The 15,101-nt window shown below is 35.9% G+C and overlaps 2 protein-coding genes across 6 annotated transcripts in view; both read left to right on the forward strand.

Moving 5' to 3' along the window:
- LOC131426090 (diacylglycerol kinase zeta) overlaps positions 1–15,101 on the forward strand; it is a 473,898-nt gene that overhangs the window by 134,155 nt on the left and 324,642 nt on the right. For all 5 annotated transcript variants that reach the window (XM_058588529.1, XM_058588531.1, XM_058588527.1 and 2 more), the window contains one exon: positions 2,634–3,441. The gene's annotated coding sequence lies outside the window, so the exon portion shown is untranslated. The remainder of the gene's footprint in view (positions 1–2,633; positions 3,442–15,101) is intronic.
- On the forward strand, positions 3,448–10,785 carry LOC131426093 (uncharacterized). The gene is made up of 2 exons (XM_058588534.1): positions 3,448–8,883; positions 8,943–10,785. The coding sequence occupies exons 1-2, from the start codon at positions 8,821–8,823 to the stop codon at positions 9,432–9,434; spliced, it is 555 nt and encodes a 184-aa protein (XP_058444517.1). The 5' UTR covers positions 3,448–8,820; the 3' UTR covers positions 9,435–10,785.

The following is a 15,101-nucleotide window of genomic DNA, read 5'->3' on the forward strand; positions in this document are numbered from 1 at the left end:
AAAGTGGAGAGTTTAGTATTCTGATTTGGTTTCCGTTGACGGTTCGGTTGTACTTAATAAAATAAGCACAATTTTATCTCTCGGTAGTCGGCTGCCCAGTGAGTAACTGGTAGGAACTGTATAATATTTAAGACTAGTGATCTTTGACTTCCAACAAACAATAAGTGAAAATTTAGCATTCCTCCCAGTTCTTCAATCGACCGACGCTCGGGTTTGGTCGGCGTCACGAATTCAGTTGTACATTGAAGAATGATTTTCTGAACCAAAATGGGGACCATATGGCAATTATCTAATCTCGGTACAGTTATGAAGTTACCGTTACGTGTAGATTGTGTGTAGGCTTCGAACCCGATTACTATATGGAATGAAAAGTGCCGGGCCTAAAAAAAAAATTTACGATATTTTACCGTAAAAACATTTTTGTTCTACAGTATAATCTCCATCTACACTTGAACCATCGGTCCTCCAAATTTTTGATGCCCATTGAAAGAAAAAAAAAAAAAAAAAAAGATTTGTCAAGGGCTTCAAAATAGTTTTCCGTTTCTGCAATGACGTCAGCATTCGACGAAATTTTCTTTCCGTGGAGAAACTTTTTTCATTTTTGAAAATAGATAATAGTCGCTGGGGGCCTGGTCTGGAGAATACGGAGGATGGTTGACCAGTATGCAAATTATGCAATATTACTGTTACGGTGTTCCTGACAAGCACCTCTCGAATTATTCCCTCATGACACACCCCTGAAGTGTCAAACGACAACTGAGTTTGATGTTAGTCGAGGGATCGACCAGTTGGATGACGAGGTCGGTCCAGTGATGCCGGTTGGAGGGTAACTTCCGGTTCACTGGCGCCTCGACGACCCAAAACTGATGCTACGTCGCGGAACTACTCGACTAGTCTCCGCCAAAAGATCTAGTCTACACCGACGGAGGGTTGCCCAACGAGGGAAGTCCTCCCGAACCGACGCTTACGGTACGCGTCTACGACCCGACCGAAAGGAGCTTCCGGTTCACTGGCGCCCTGACGATCCTAGCGGTATTACGCCACGATTTACTCGTCTAGTCCCCGACGAAGGATCTAGACTACTCCGACGGAGAGTTCCCCGGCGAAGGAAGTTCTCCCGACACCGAGTTCTCTGTTACACCACACGGGACACCCGAAGGAGTGCCGAGGTCGGTCCGGCGATTCCGGTTGGAGCATGGCTTCCGGTTCGCTGGCGCCTCGACGAATCGAATCGGTGTTGTGGCGACTGCTCGACTAGCCCCCGCCGAAGGATCTAGCATACACCGACGGAGAGTTCCCCGACGAAGGAGGCTCTCCCGAAACCGACGCTTTCGATACCCGTCAACGCCCGACCGAGAGGATGCCTGGGTCGATCCAGTGATTCTGGTTGGAGGATAGCTTCCGGTTCACTGGCGCCCCGACGATCCTAACAGTTTTACGTACTACTCGTCTAGTCCCCGACGATGGATCTAGACTACTCCGACGAAGAGCTCCCCGGCGAAGGAGGTTCTCCCGGACCGACGTTTATTCGCTGATCCCTCTTGAGCCTACTACGGTTGCACGCGACTAGCGGTCGCGGTTGCCTGTTGTTGTTCCGCACTTCATTGCCGCTGCAATATGCCCGCAATTTGGGATGCCGCGGTCGACACTGCGTTCCAGTTCTCTACGCAGTGGCACATTCTCTGAATCAGGTTTTCCGGTGTGTTGTCAATGCCGCATACCTCCAGTAGCTCACTCCTTTGAGCCGCGAATCCAACTCGAGACTATCTAACCAACTCGAGACCCTAGGTATGAGCCGATGTGTCCAACTACCCTTGGTTGAGCTGTCCCCTTCTTGTTGCCATCTGCGTAGAGAAGCGGCTTTGGAGGCCCTACGGGCGTTCCTGTCTCCTCGCATGCTGTAGCACTCCGCGTCTTCCTTCACTATCAGACCGATAGGCATCATACTTGCAACCACGCAGGCCGCATCCCTTGATACAGTGCGGTATGCACTGATTACGCGAAGACACATCAGTCTATGCGTACTCTCCAGCATCTGTGCGTTGCGTTCCACATTAAGTGCCGACGCCCATACCGGGCTGCCGTACCTGAGGATCGAAACTGCCACTCCTGTCAGTAACTTTCGTTTACTGGAGCGCACAGGCGAGCTGTTGGCCATCAATCGGGAGAGCGCCGCGATCGCTATTGATGCGCGCTTGCAGGCGTATTCAACGTGCTTGCTGAAACTGATTTTGTCGTCAAGCATCACACCCAATTGCTTCAGTGATCTCTTGGAGGGGATCACGCAATCTCCGGCATGTACCAACGCCTCCTGGGCTTCGTATGTGACCATAGTATTTTGTGGCACACTGTCTCACCATGACAAATGCTGGTATTGGGACCAGTAATTGATATTTTTAGCAATTCGCTTGATATTTTCTATAGCTATTACAGAAAGAAATAGACAAAACGTTACTAGAATTGCTGGACCTGAACTGTCAATCTATTGGAATTATAAAATGTAAATTTTTTGACACAAGTTAAATGATGTTAAATCGACTGCTTTTCCTCTTCGATCGACTCGAAAATGTGCTAACTGAACATTTATTCTCGGGTAACTAATCAATATTTTTGCATGCATTTCCTTTTTTCAGATTTCCCGATTGCCACAGCTGTGCGCGTACTATCGTTCTAAGTGAGTGAAAATGGAAAACAATTCTTAGAAGAGCCAGAAAGAAGAAGGGGAAGAGGGGTTTGCAAAAGAATGGCCCCGAGTGTGACGGTAGCCCCTGGTGGCACGGAAAATACGCAGCACGAAGTAGTAGTAGAAGAAAAAGTCGTACAGAAAAACTACCGGTACCATCCCAGTTGGAAGGGTAGAAGGTGCTGAAAAATAGTGGATGAAAATTAATTACACACGCATACTCGCACCCACACACACACAGTACTTTGTGATTGCAGCAGGTTCGGGAAATCGTTTTCATCGGGCTTCGAACGCAAGGTGTCGATTTGTTTTTGGTCGCGAGTGATTTTCGAAACGTAAATATTGATAGTTTACGGAACGGGACGGGAAGAAAACTACACAACAGGTGTGGCCAGTTCCCCGGCTCCACTGTTCGGTGTAGCGTGCGTGATTTGTGGAGAAGTGTGTTGAAATTGCTCAATTCGAAATTCGGAAAATTCATATATTTACAAGTCACGTGACGGTGGTGCGTTGTTTAAGCGTGCGATTGGTGTTCTAATTTTTTTTTTTCGGTGTGTATGCGTGAGCTACCAGCACGACTAGGCAGCTCGTCGATTGCGCGTTGAATTATTCATCCTCAATAATTCCAATCAATTTCTGGCTGAACGAACATCGGCGACAGGATTCGATCCATCTGGCGGCCGATCCGGACCTGTGGTGTGAAAACGTGTCCGACGGAGGGAACCCCTCGAAAAATGATTCAAAACCATTTGCTAAAGGTAAGTTGATTCGAGTTCAGGAACTATTTTACCATTTCGTGTGAGTGTCGTCTCACCGGAATCGGAGCGATTATTATACAGCAACCGTTTCGCACATTAATGAAAAAATTAGCACCAGACATAAAGATGCACTCGTGCGCGAGTGCAGAATCCGCTCCGTCCGAGCGATTTCCTGCTATGCTGGCAATTTGCCATTCCCCACCGACAGCATGCGAAGACGACGACGACGACGACGATGGCATCCGGCAGTCGACGGTGGCGTCAGCGTCGTCATCCTCAGCTGCAGCGGCACACGTTCACAATGACGCTGATTTGCAATGCCATTGCCGTAATCCTCTCTCCTCACAGCTTGAATGCAAACGCGCTTGGGTTGAAAATTTTAATTAAAATGCACAGAACCGGGCAAAATTGTAAATTCGTCGCCCCTGCGGACCCCGGTTCGGTCCGGGTCCCGGAATCGCAATCGAAGTCCGAGTGGTAGAAGTAGTCCGCTTCGACGGTGGTCCGGTCTTCGGACCGTTTGACAATGGTTCGGAGTTTTTTTCTCTCTCTCTCCGAGTTCTTTAAGTGAAAATGTTTGGTTTTCCTTCCGATGTAATTAACCCGAGAAGGTGCTTCAGCGATTGTCTTAACTGGCTTCGTGGAATTAGGAGAAAAAAAAATACAAAAGAAAACTCACTTGCTTTCGCTTCGGTGTCGATAATTCCAACTAGAGCGAAGAGTTGCTCTAGTCTTTGGTGGGTGCTAAAATCATAAAAAAATAATATCCAATTTATCTCGTGTCCGTGAATGCACTTGGAATGCGCTTGTGATCATTTCAATTACTGTAACTATAGTTTTCATTCGAATTACAAGAAGTCAAATCGTGTAGGTGGTGCCTACTTGGCAGAAGGCCACCGACCCAGTCGTTCAACAAGTCGAGCAGAGAATAGACAAATTAACAGATATCAGGCAGATAATCGTTTGCTTATGGGCTGAGATCATTTTTACACGGTTTCGTTTTACGTGGATTTCCGAAGTTACGCAGTTTTTTTTTATATGGATTCCCGAAGTTATACAGGTTTTTTCACGAACTTCCAAAGATACGCAGATATCCGAAGTTTCATGATTTTTTTCACACGGATTTCCAAAATTACGTGGTTTTCTACGCAAATTTCCGAGCTTTCGCGAATTTTCGCAGTTTTTTATGCGGATTTCTGAAGTAACGCAAGTATTCGAAGTTTTGCAGTTTTTCTACGAGGATTTCCGAAGTTTTGTGATTTTTTACACGGATTCAGTAAACTACGCGGATTTCCAAAGTTACACGGATTTCCTAAATTTCGTGATTTTTTCTCGAGGATTTCCGAAGTTACGGGTTTTTTACGCGTTTTCTTTTTACGTGGATTTCCGTAATGCGATTTTTTCGTGGGTTTTAGAATTAACGTAGTTTTTTTATGCGGATTTCCGATTTGCGATTTTTTATGTGAATTTCCCAATTTTTTACGCGGATTTTCAAAGCTACCCTATTATCCGCAGATTTTAAAAGTTGCGCAGTATTTTTATGCGGATTTCCGAAGTAACGCATTTTTCGTGGTTTTCCGTGATTTTCCTTGCGGATTTTAGAAGCTACGCATTACGAATTTCCAAAATTTCACCGATTTCCGAAGATTCGCGATTCGTTTTTCGCGGATTTGCGAATATTTTTTATGCGTATTTCCGAAGTTCCGCAGTTTTTTATGCGGATTACCAAAGTTTCGCGGATTTCCGCAGTTATGCGGATTTTCCGAAGTTATGCAGTTTTTTGCGAGGGTTTTTTTAAGTTACGCAGTTTTCTAAGCGGATTTCCAAAATTTCACGTAATTTTTTAACGAGGATCTCCGAAACCCCGCAGCATTTTTACGAGGGCATTCCGAAGTGACACAGTTTTTATGAGGATTTCTGAAATTACGCGATTTATTTTCGCAAATTTCGCGGAGTTCCGATGTTTTTGAAGCGGAGTTCCGATGTTACGTTGTTTTTTACGCGGATTTTTTAGGTCACGTAGTTTTATTTGCGCAGATTTCCGAAATTGCCCAATGTTTTACGCGGATTTCCGAAGCTAAGCGGTTTTCACAAGGATTTCCGACGTTACGCAGAATTTTTGAAGTTTCACTGTTTTTACACGGATTTCCGAAGATAGGCGTTTTTTACGCGGAGTCTTGAAGTTACACGGTTTGTCTAAGTTACGCAGTTTTTTTTCAAGCGAGTTTCCAAAGTTTCGCATTTTTTTGGCGCGGATTTACAAGGGTTTTCCGAAGTTACCCAGTTTTTATGAGAATTCTCGAAATTACGCGATTTTTGACGCGAAGTTACGATATTTTGCAGTTTTTTCAGGTGGATTTTTTAAGTTTCGCGGTTTTTACGCGAATTCCCGAAGTTACGGAGTTATTTATGCGGATTTCCAAAGTCTTAGGTTTTTGTTTCACGCGGATTTTCCGAAGTTTTGGTGTTTTTTTACGCGGATTTTCCGAAGTTTCGTGTTTTTTTTCACGCGAATTTCCCGAAGTTTTATGATTTTCTCGCTCATTTCCGAAGTTACGCGGTTTTTAGAGGGATTCCAAAGTTCGCAGCTTCATTTACGTGGATTTTTCAAAGTTTCGCGATTTTTTTTGCGCAGATTTTTCGAAGTTTAAAGTTTTCCTGAAGTTACTCGGTTTTTAATAAGATTTTCGAAGTTACGCAGTTTTTTTTACGAGAATTTCCAAAGCTTCGCAATATTTTTACACGGATTTATGAAGTATCACGAGTTTTTAACGTGGATTTCTTAGGTTTCGTGTTTTTTTTACATTACGATCTTCGAAATTACCCGATGTTTTTTGGCAGATTTTCGATTTTTCGCGATTTTTGACACGGAGTTTCGATGTGAAGCTGTTTTTTTACGCGAATGTCCAAAGTTTCGGGAATTTTTTCACTGATTTACCAAAATTTTTTCGATTTTTTTACGCAGATTCCAGAAATTCCGCTGCTTTTTTACGAGGGTTTCCGAAGTTTTTTTTTTGCGGATTTCCGAAATTACGCAATTTTTATACACATATTACCGAACTTTCGCGATTTTTGACGGGGAGTTCCGATGTTACGTTGTTTTTTACGCGGATTTTCAAAGTCACGTAGTATTATTTAGGCAGATTTCTGTAGTTACGCAGTTTTTTCACGCGAATTCCCGAAGCTACGCAGTTTTATTTACGCGAATTTTCAAAGTTTCGTGAATTTCTTATGCGGCTTTCCGAAGTTACGCAGTTTTTTATGCAGATTTCCAGAGTTTAACAATTTTTTTTACGCGGATTTCCGAAAGTACGCGGATTTTCCGAAGTTTCGTTGTTTTTTTCACGCGGATTTGCGAAGTTTCGCGAGATTTTTCATGCGGATTTTTCGAAGTTTTATGATCTTTTACGCTGATTTCCGGATTGAAGAGGTTTTTGCGAGGATTCCCCAAGCTCGCATTTACGCGGATTTTTCAAAGATTGGCGATTTTTTTACGCGGATTTTTCAAAGTAAGTAGTTTTCCTGAAGTTACTCGTTTTTTATTCAGATTTTAGAAGTTACGTAATTTTGTTTACGAGAATTTCCAAAGCTTCGCAATATTTTATGTAGATTTCTAAGGTTTCGTGTGTTTTTTTTATGTTACGATCTTCCAAATTAGGCGATGTTTTTTGGCAGATTTTCGATTTTTCGCGATTTTTGAAGTTTCACGGTTTTTTTTTATTCAAATTCCCAAAGTTACGCAGTTTCATTTACTCGGATTTCCGAAATTTCACATATTTTTGCACGGATCACCGAAGCTACGCGGGTTTTACAGAGATTTCTGAAGCTCCGCAGTTTTTTTCACACGGATTTCCGAAATTACACGGATTTTTGAAATTACATGGTTTTTACACAGATTTTCGAAATTACGCAGTTTTTTACGCAAATTTTATAAATTTAGCGATTTTTTTTCACGTGTATTTCCGAAATTACGTAGTTTTATTTAAGCGAACTTCCGGGAATTTACGATTTTTTTCTGCCGATCTCCGAATTTACGTGATTTTTTTACGCTGATTTTTCAAGTTTCGCGATTTTTACACGGATTTCTTAAGTCTTATATTTTTATTTTCGTAGATTTCCGAAGCTTCACAGATTTTCAAGGTTAAGCAGTATTTTTTACGCAAATCTCTGAAGTAACGCAATTTTTTACGCGGACTTCCAAAATTTCACGATGTTTACGCGGATTTCCGAAGTCTTTTTTCGAAGCTACGCAGTTTTTATTACATGGATTTTCGAAATCTCACGATTTTTTACGCTGATTTCTGAAGTTACGCATTTTTTTACGCGGATTTCCGAAAGTATGTAATTTTTTACGAAAATTTTCCGAAGTAACAAATATTTTGTACGTTTCCGGATTTCAGCGAGCTTTAAAAGCTATTGTTTCGCTATTGATCAAGATCAAATAGCCGCCACTTTCGGTTCCGGAGGTATAACGGCATAAGTGACGTAACCGACGAACTGCACTTTTCTCATCGGCTCAAACTTCCCGAAAATAATCAACGAATTTCGATAAACCTAGGCTTGTTTAAAAGCTGGAATTATGTCTCTGATCAAGTTTGTAGAATTAGGTCAAACATTCCCGGTTCGAAAGATGTAATCTTACATATGACTTAACCGCCAAAACTTCAAAACGTTGTGTTTTTTTAATGCAGCAAAACTTCTTGACGATACCTGTCCATATATTTTATATATTTTATCTGGCATATCTGGTGAGGAATATGAAATGAAACTAACAAGCAAAAGTCAGTCCCGACAGAACAAACACAAACATAACAGAGGGGTTTGGTGCTCAGATATGAGCGAAACATCAACGGCACTATTTGCTAGAATGCCTGCTCGAGACATTTCACGTGGATTAGTAAAGCCTGTCTAATTGAAAAAAAACTGGAACCAGAATATATACTCACTACATCTCGAACTCAATTCCGGGAAACGATTCATTTTGATGATTGTTTTCATAGTATCGTACAAAATAACTGCTGTGTTCTACCGGATGCTAAGAACGGATTTTGCATGTCCATCGCTGCGCAGATACCAGAAGCAGAGATTTTCCATCTCGCAACAGCACGTGTACGTCGTACGAATCATCAACGAGTCTTTTTTTCTGCACGGATGTTGCGATCGCTGATGGAGATAGGAAAAAAAACCTCGCGTGACAAAATTCAATAAAGTCTGTAAACTGTCAATTTCGCCGTTGTTTTGCTGCAATCTACATCTCTCTACATGACTTCCGCACCCAATGACTAGTTCATATTTGGATGTAAACCAACTTTCGATCGCATTCGGAGACGTTTACTCCAACTGAAAGGAAATTTTGTTTATACAACAGAAGTCGTCAAAATGCTACTGCTATTTTGTTTCTTCAAAGTTCTGTTTCTTCTGTTAGTGGAAACTACGGGAACGGTAGGTTATGCTTTAATTCCGCGAAGTTGTCATTCATCGTCACAAACTTTCATCCACAGAGCTACGATATTGACTACCACGGTTTGCGGACCACCGAGGGTACGGAAAATTTCTTCCAATATAACTACACCCTGGATAAACTATCCGAACTAAGGTTTGAAGCTTCCGGAAACATTCGTCAATTGGTACCGTTGGACGATAGCTACGAAGTGTCCATGCGATTGAGTCGGGCTGATCTGACGACTGACGATCCTCCGATGTACGACAATATAATGAATATCCAGAAACCGGTTTGCAAGTTCATGAAGACAACCTACCGAAGGTACTTCTACGGTGAATTGAAGGACATCAGCAACTTGCCGCACTACGACAGCTGTCCTCTGTCACCGACGGATTACTGGGTCAGACAGTACACCTTCGAGGGACAGGATTATTCGGAGTTTTTACGTGAAGGTCGCTTCAAGTTGGAATGCTACCTGATCAAGGACGACGAAATCGTAGCCGGTGTCATTGGCGAATCAACGGTTAAGAAAGTGGCTGCAACAGAATAGCAACGGGTCAGTGTTGGGTTCTGAGGTTTCTGAGTTCCAAATAAAGTGATTTCTTTTCAGTTTCAAAATCTGTATTGTTTTTTTTTGAATAGAATACGTGGAGCGATTAAATCCTGACACAAGAGAAAAAGACTATTTGGCTGTACCAAAGGTTTTTTTTCCTACAACAGCTGCAAGTGGCTTGCTAGATCAAGTATTTTTGTTGTTGAAAATTTAAGCTCTGCCCAGTATAGTATAGAAGTGATAATATAGCGATTAGAGAATGACTTCAGAATATTATCCAAATCAAAAATAGCACCTGAATATGCGAATAATCGTGAATGGAAAGCTGAATTTCTTCCTTCGATATAACTTCGCAACAAGCGCCTAAATAGATTACGTCTCTGAAATTACCCACCCGGTCGTCGGAAGGTATTAGCGATAACTAAGTCCTCACAAGTTCCTATCTCATGCCTCATGGCCCGCGTGTCTATGATGAACGGCTTCGACTGAGTTGCCATCGCCTTATGCGTTATTAGCAGAATGAGAGGGTGTGGAACGGCTTGAAAGTTACAGCCCATACAGTAAATTGCAAGATTTATCATAGTATATTGCAAAAAAACAAACCCACTTTGCCTGTACCAGTCATCAATTTTCAGTTCCGGAAGTAGAGATCGAAAGTCACCGGAATGAAGCTTACAACTATTTCTGACACCAGCCATCAATTTAGATCCAAAATGAGATCCATATGAACTAGCCTTATCGACTGCTACTAAATTTCATTCCGACTTTCGGTTCCGGATAATACATGTTAGAAATGTCCATCTTTCGCATGATTTCCGTTTGTGCGAATTTCCATGGTATTGTTCCCCATGTTCAACTCCAAAAGGCTCTGAAAAGGAATAGGTCTCATATGAAGGTCTCACCGAAAAGTATCATCATATCACCATTTACTTCTCAACTAACAACAGAATCCAAAATCCAAAAAATTCCGAAAAATCACAAAACAATTTTAAAAAATCCCGAGAAGTTCCCAAAATTTCCCTAAAATTTTAAAAATTTCAAAAATATTTAAAATCTCTTAAAAATTCAACAAAAAAAACCTGAAAAATCCCAGTAAGTCCTAAATATTACCAAAAAATCAAAAAATTGTCAAAATTTTCGAAAAATCTTGAAAACTATTATGTATTTTTCCAAAAAATACCGAAAAAAAAATTAAAACATTCCTAAAAATGAAACGGAATCCCTAAATTTCGAAAAATTTGCAAAATATTCCAAAGAACCATACCAAAAAAAAACTAAAAAATCCTACATTTCCCACAAAATATAAAAATTTCAAAAATACCCGAAATATTTCAAAGTTTCAAAACAGTTCCCAGAAATAAAAAAAACTAACAAAATTTCAAAAAATCATTTAAAAAAATCCTAAAAATGTTTCAGAGAATTTTTGACAAGTTTTGGATTTTCTTATATATTTTGGTCATATTTTGGACTTACTGCATTTTTTTCTGGATTTTTAAGGATTTTGTAAAAAATTTTTGAAATTTTTTAAATTTTTTAAACCTTTTTTTTAAATTTCTGTGATTTCAAAAAATTTTACAAAAAATCGATATTACATGTTTGTTGTGCGCCTAGCATTAATTTGGGGGTAAAAATAAACTTTTTCTCAGATTATTGAAAATGGTGTATTTTTTCAAAAAAAAAATCCTAAAAATAAAACGGATAAACCTTAAAATTACGAAAAATTCCAAAATAATATACCAAAAATATCCAAAAAATTAACAAAAGTTTTCAAAAAATAAAAAAAAATCCAACAAATTCCGAAATATTTCAAAGCTTCAAAACAACTTCCACAAATCCAAAAAAAAAAACTTAAAAAATCATTTAAAAAAAATCCTAAAAAATATGCTCGAGAATTTTTGACAATTTTTGGATTTTTTTAAATATTTTTTGGTCATATTTTGGACTTTTTTAGTTTTTTCTGGATTTTTTTTTATTTCTTAGAAATTTGAAATTTTTAAAATTTTTGAGACCTTTTTCAAAATTTTTTGTGATTTCCAAAAGTTTTACCAAAAATCGAAATTACATGTGTGTTGTGCTGTGCGCCTAGCATTAATTTGGGGGTAAAAATAAACTTTTTCTCAGATTATTGAAAATTGTGTATTTTTTCAAAAAAAAAATCCTAAAAATAAAACGGATAAACCTTAAAATTTCGAAAAATTCCAAAATAATATACCAAAAATATCCAAAAAATTAACAAAAGTTTTCAAAAAATAAAAAAAAATCCAACAAATTCCGAAATATTTCAAAGTTTCAAAACAACTTCCACAAATCCAAAAAAAAAAACTTAAAAAATCATTTAAAAAAAATCCTAAAAAATATGCTCGAGAATTTTTGACAATTTTTGGATTTTTTTAAATATTTTTTGGTCATATTTTGGACTTTTTTAGTTTTTTCTGGATTTTTTTTTATTTCCTTGAAATTTGAAATTTTTAAAATTTTTGAGACCTTTTTCAAAATTTTTTGTGATTTCCAAAAGTTTTACCAAAAATCGAAATTACATGTGTGTTGTGCTGTGCGCCTAGCATTAATTTGGGGGTAAAAATAAACTTTTTCTCAGATTATTGAAAATGGTGTATTTTTTCAAAAAAAAAATCCTAAAAATAAAACGGATAAACCTTAAAATTACGAAAAATTCCAAAATAATATACCAAAAATATCCAAAAATTTAACAAAAGTTTTCAAAAAATAAAAAAAAATCCAACAAATTCCGAAATATTTCAAAGCTTCAAAACAACTTCCACAAATCCAAAAAAAAAACTTAAAAAATCATTTAAAAAAAATCCTAAAAAATATGCTCGAGAATTTTTGACAATTTTTGGATTTTTTTAAATATTTTTTGGTCATATTTTGGACTTTTTTAGTTTTTTCTGGATTTTTTTTTATTTCTTAGAAATTTGAAATTTTTAAAATTTTTGAGACCTTTTTCAAAATTTTTTGTGATTTCCAAAAGTTTTACCAAAAATCGAAATTACATGTGTGTTGTGCTGTGCGCCTAGCATTAATTTGGGGGTAAAAATAAACTTTTTCTCAGATTATTGAAAATTGTGTATTTTTTCAAAAAAAAAATCCTAAAAATAAAACGGATAAACCTTAAAATTTCGAAAAATTCCAAAATAATATACCAAAAATATCCAAAAAATTAACAAAAGTTTTCAAAAAATAAAAAAAAATCCAACAAATTCCGAAATATTTCAAAGTTTCAAAACAACTTCCACAAATCCAAAAAAAAAAACTTAAAAAATCATTTAAAAAAAATCCTAAAAAATATGCTCGAGAATTTTTGACAATTTTTGGATTTTTTTAAATATTTTTTGGTCATATTTTGGACTTTTTTAGTTTTTTCTGGATTTTTTTTTATTTCTTAGAAATTTGAAATTTTTAAAATTTTTGAGACCTTTTTCAAAATTTTTTGTGATTTCCAAAAGTTTTACCAAAAATCGAAATTACATGTGTGTTGTGCTGTGCGCCTAGCATTAATTTGGGGGTAAAAATAAACTTTTTCTCAGATTATTGAAAATTGTGTATTTTTTCAAAAAAAAAATCCTAAAAATAAAACGGATAAACCTTAAAATTTCGAAAAATTCCAAAATAATATACCAAAAATATCCAAAAAATTAACAAAAGTTTTCAAAAAATAAAAAAAAATCCAACAAATTCCGAAATATTTCAAAGTTTCAAAACAACTTCCACAAATCCAAAAAAAAACTCAAAAAATCATTTAAAAAAAATCCTAAAAAATATGTTCGAGAATTTTTGACAATTTTTGGATTTTTTTTTAATATTTTTTGGTCATATTTTGGACTTTTCTAGTTTTTTCTGGATTTTTTTTTATTTTTTAGGAATTTGAAATTTTTAAAATTTTTGAGACCTTTTTCAAATTTTTTTGTGATTTCCAAAAGTTTTACCAAAAATCGAAATTACATGTGTGTTGTGCTGTGCGCCTAGCATTAATTTGGGGGTAAAAATAAACTTTTTCTCCATCAGGTTATCGAAAATTGTGTATTTTTCCAAAAAAAAATCCTAAAATTAAAACGGATAAACCTTATAATTTCGAAAAATTCCAAAATAATATACCAAAAATATCTAAAAAAAACAAAAGTTTTCAAAAAATAAAAAAAAAATCCAACAAATTCCGGAATATTTCAAAGTTTCAAAACAACTTCCAGAAATCCAAAATAAAATTTCAAAAAATCATTTTAAAAAAATCCTAAAAAATATGTTTGAGAATTTTTGACAATTTTTGGATTTTTTTATATATTTTAGTAATATTTTTCACTTTTTCAGTTTTTTTCTGGATTTTTTAGGAATTTGTTAAACATTTTTGAAATTTTTAAAATTTTTGAAACCTTTTTTTAAAATTTTCTGTGGTTTCCAAAAATTTTACAAAAAATCGAAATTAGGTGTTAATTGTGCCCCTGCCATCAATTTGGGGGTAAAAATAAACTTTTTCTCCATCAGATTATCGAAAATATTCCCAAGAAATTCAAAATATATCTAAAAATCCAATAAACCTGAACTATTTTCCGGAAAATTTTAAAATATCCGAAGAATTTAATTATTTAAAAAAAAAAATCAAAAATACACTTCCTAACAGTACCAAAAAAATTCCGAAAAATGTAAAAGAAAAATTCCGGAAATTTTCCCAGATGTGTGAAAATTCCTTAAAAATTACAAAAGCAAAATTAAAATTACAAAAGCAAAATTAAAATTACAAAAGCAAAACCTAAAAACATCCCAGTAAGTCCAAAATATTACCCAAAAATATAAAATAATCCAAAAATTTTCAAAAATTACCGAACAAAATTTTAAAAAATTCCTTAAAATGAAACGGAATCCTTAAATTTATTTATACCGAAAAAAGTTTAAAAAACCTAAAATTTCCCACAAAATATAAAAAAAAATCCCACAAAACATAAAAGTTCCAAAACAATTCTCAGCAATCTTTAAAAAAAACAAAAAAAAATTCAAAAATCATAAAAAAAATTCTAAAATATTTGCAATTGCAATAAATTAAAAAAAAACGAAAGAATTACATGTTTTTTGTGCGCCTAGCATTAATTTGGGGGTAAAAAATCTTTTTCTTCATCAAATTATCAAAAATATTCCCCAGAAATTTAAAATATATCTAAAGATCCAACAAACTTCAACTATTTTCCGAAAAATGTAAGAAATATCCCAAAAATTTAATTGTTTCCAAAAAAATCAAAAACACAATAACCAATCCTAATAACACCAATAAAATTCCGAAAACTTCAAAAGAAAAATTCCAAAAATTTTTTCTTAAACTGTGAAAATTTCTTAAAAATCACAAAAGCAAAATAAAAAATTACAAAAGCAAAACCTAAAAAAATCCCAGTAAGTCCAAAGTATTACCCCAAAATATAAAATAATCCAAAAATTTTCAAAAAATACCGAAAAAAAATTATAAAATTTCTTAAAAATGAAACGGAATCCTTAAATTACGAAAAATTTGCCAAATATTCCAAAATATTATACCAAAAAAAAATCCTGAAAACCAAAAATTTCCCATGAAATAAAAAAATTTCCCACAAAACTTAAAAAAAAAAAAATTCCAGAATATTCAAAAGTTTCAAAACAATACTATTTTCCGGAAAATGTTTAAAA

Source organism: Malaya genurostris, chromosome 1 (genome assembly GCF_030247185.1).
Source record: "Malaya genurostris strain Urasoe2022 chromosome 1, Malgen_1.1, whole genome shotgun sequence".
In the NCBI taxonomy this organism is placed as follows: Eukaryota; Metazoa; Arthropoda; class Insecta; order Diptera; family Culicidae; genus Malaya; species Malaya genurostris.

Coding starts and splice junctions, on each gene's coding strand:
- LOC131426093 (XM_058588534.1), top strand. CDS start 8,821: ATGCTACTGCTATTTTGTTTCTTCAAAGTTCTGTTTCTTCTGTTAGTG. Junction 8,884..8,942: donor TAGTGGAAACTACGGGAACG/GTAGGTTATGCT, acceptor TTTCATCCACAG/AGCTACGATATTGACTACCA.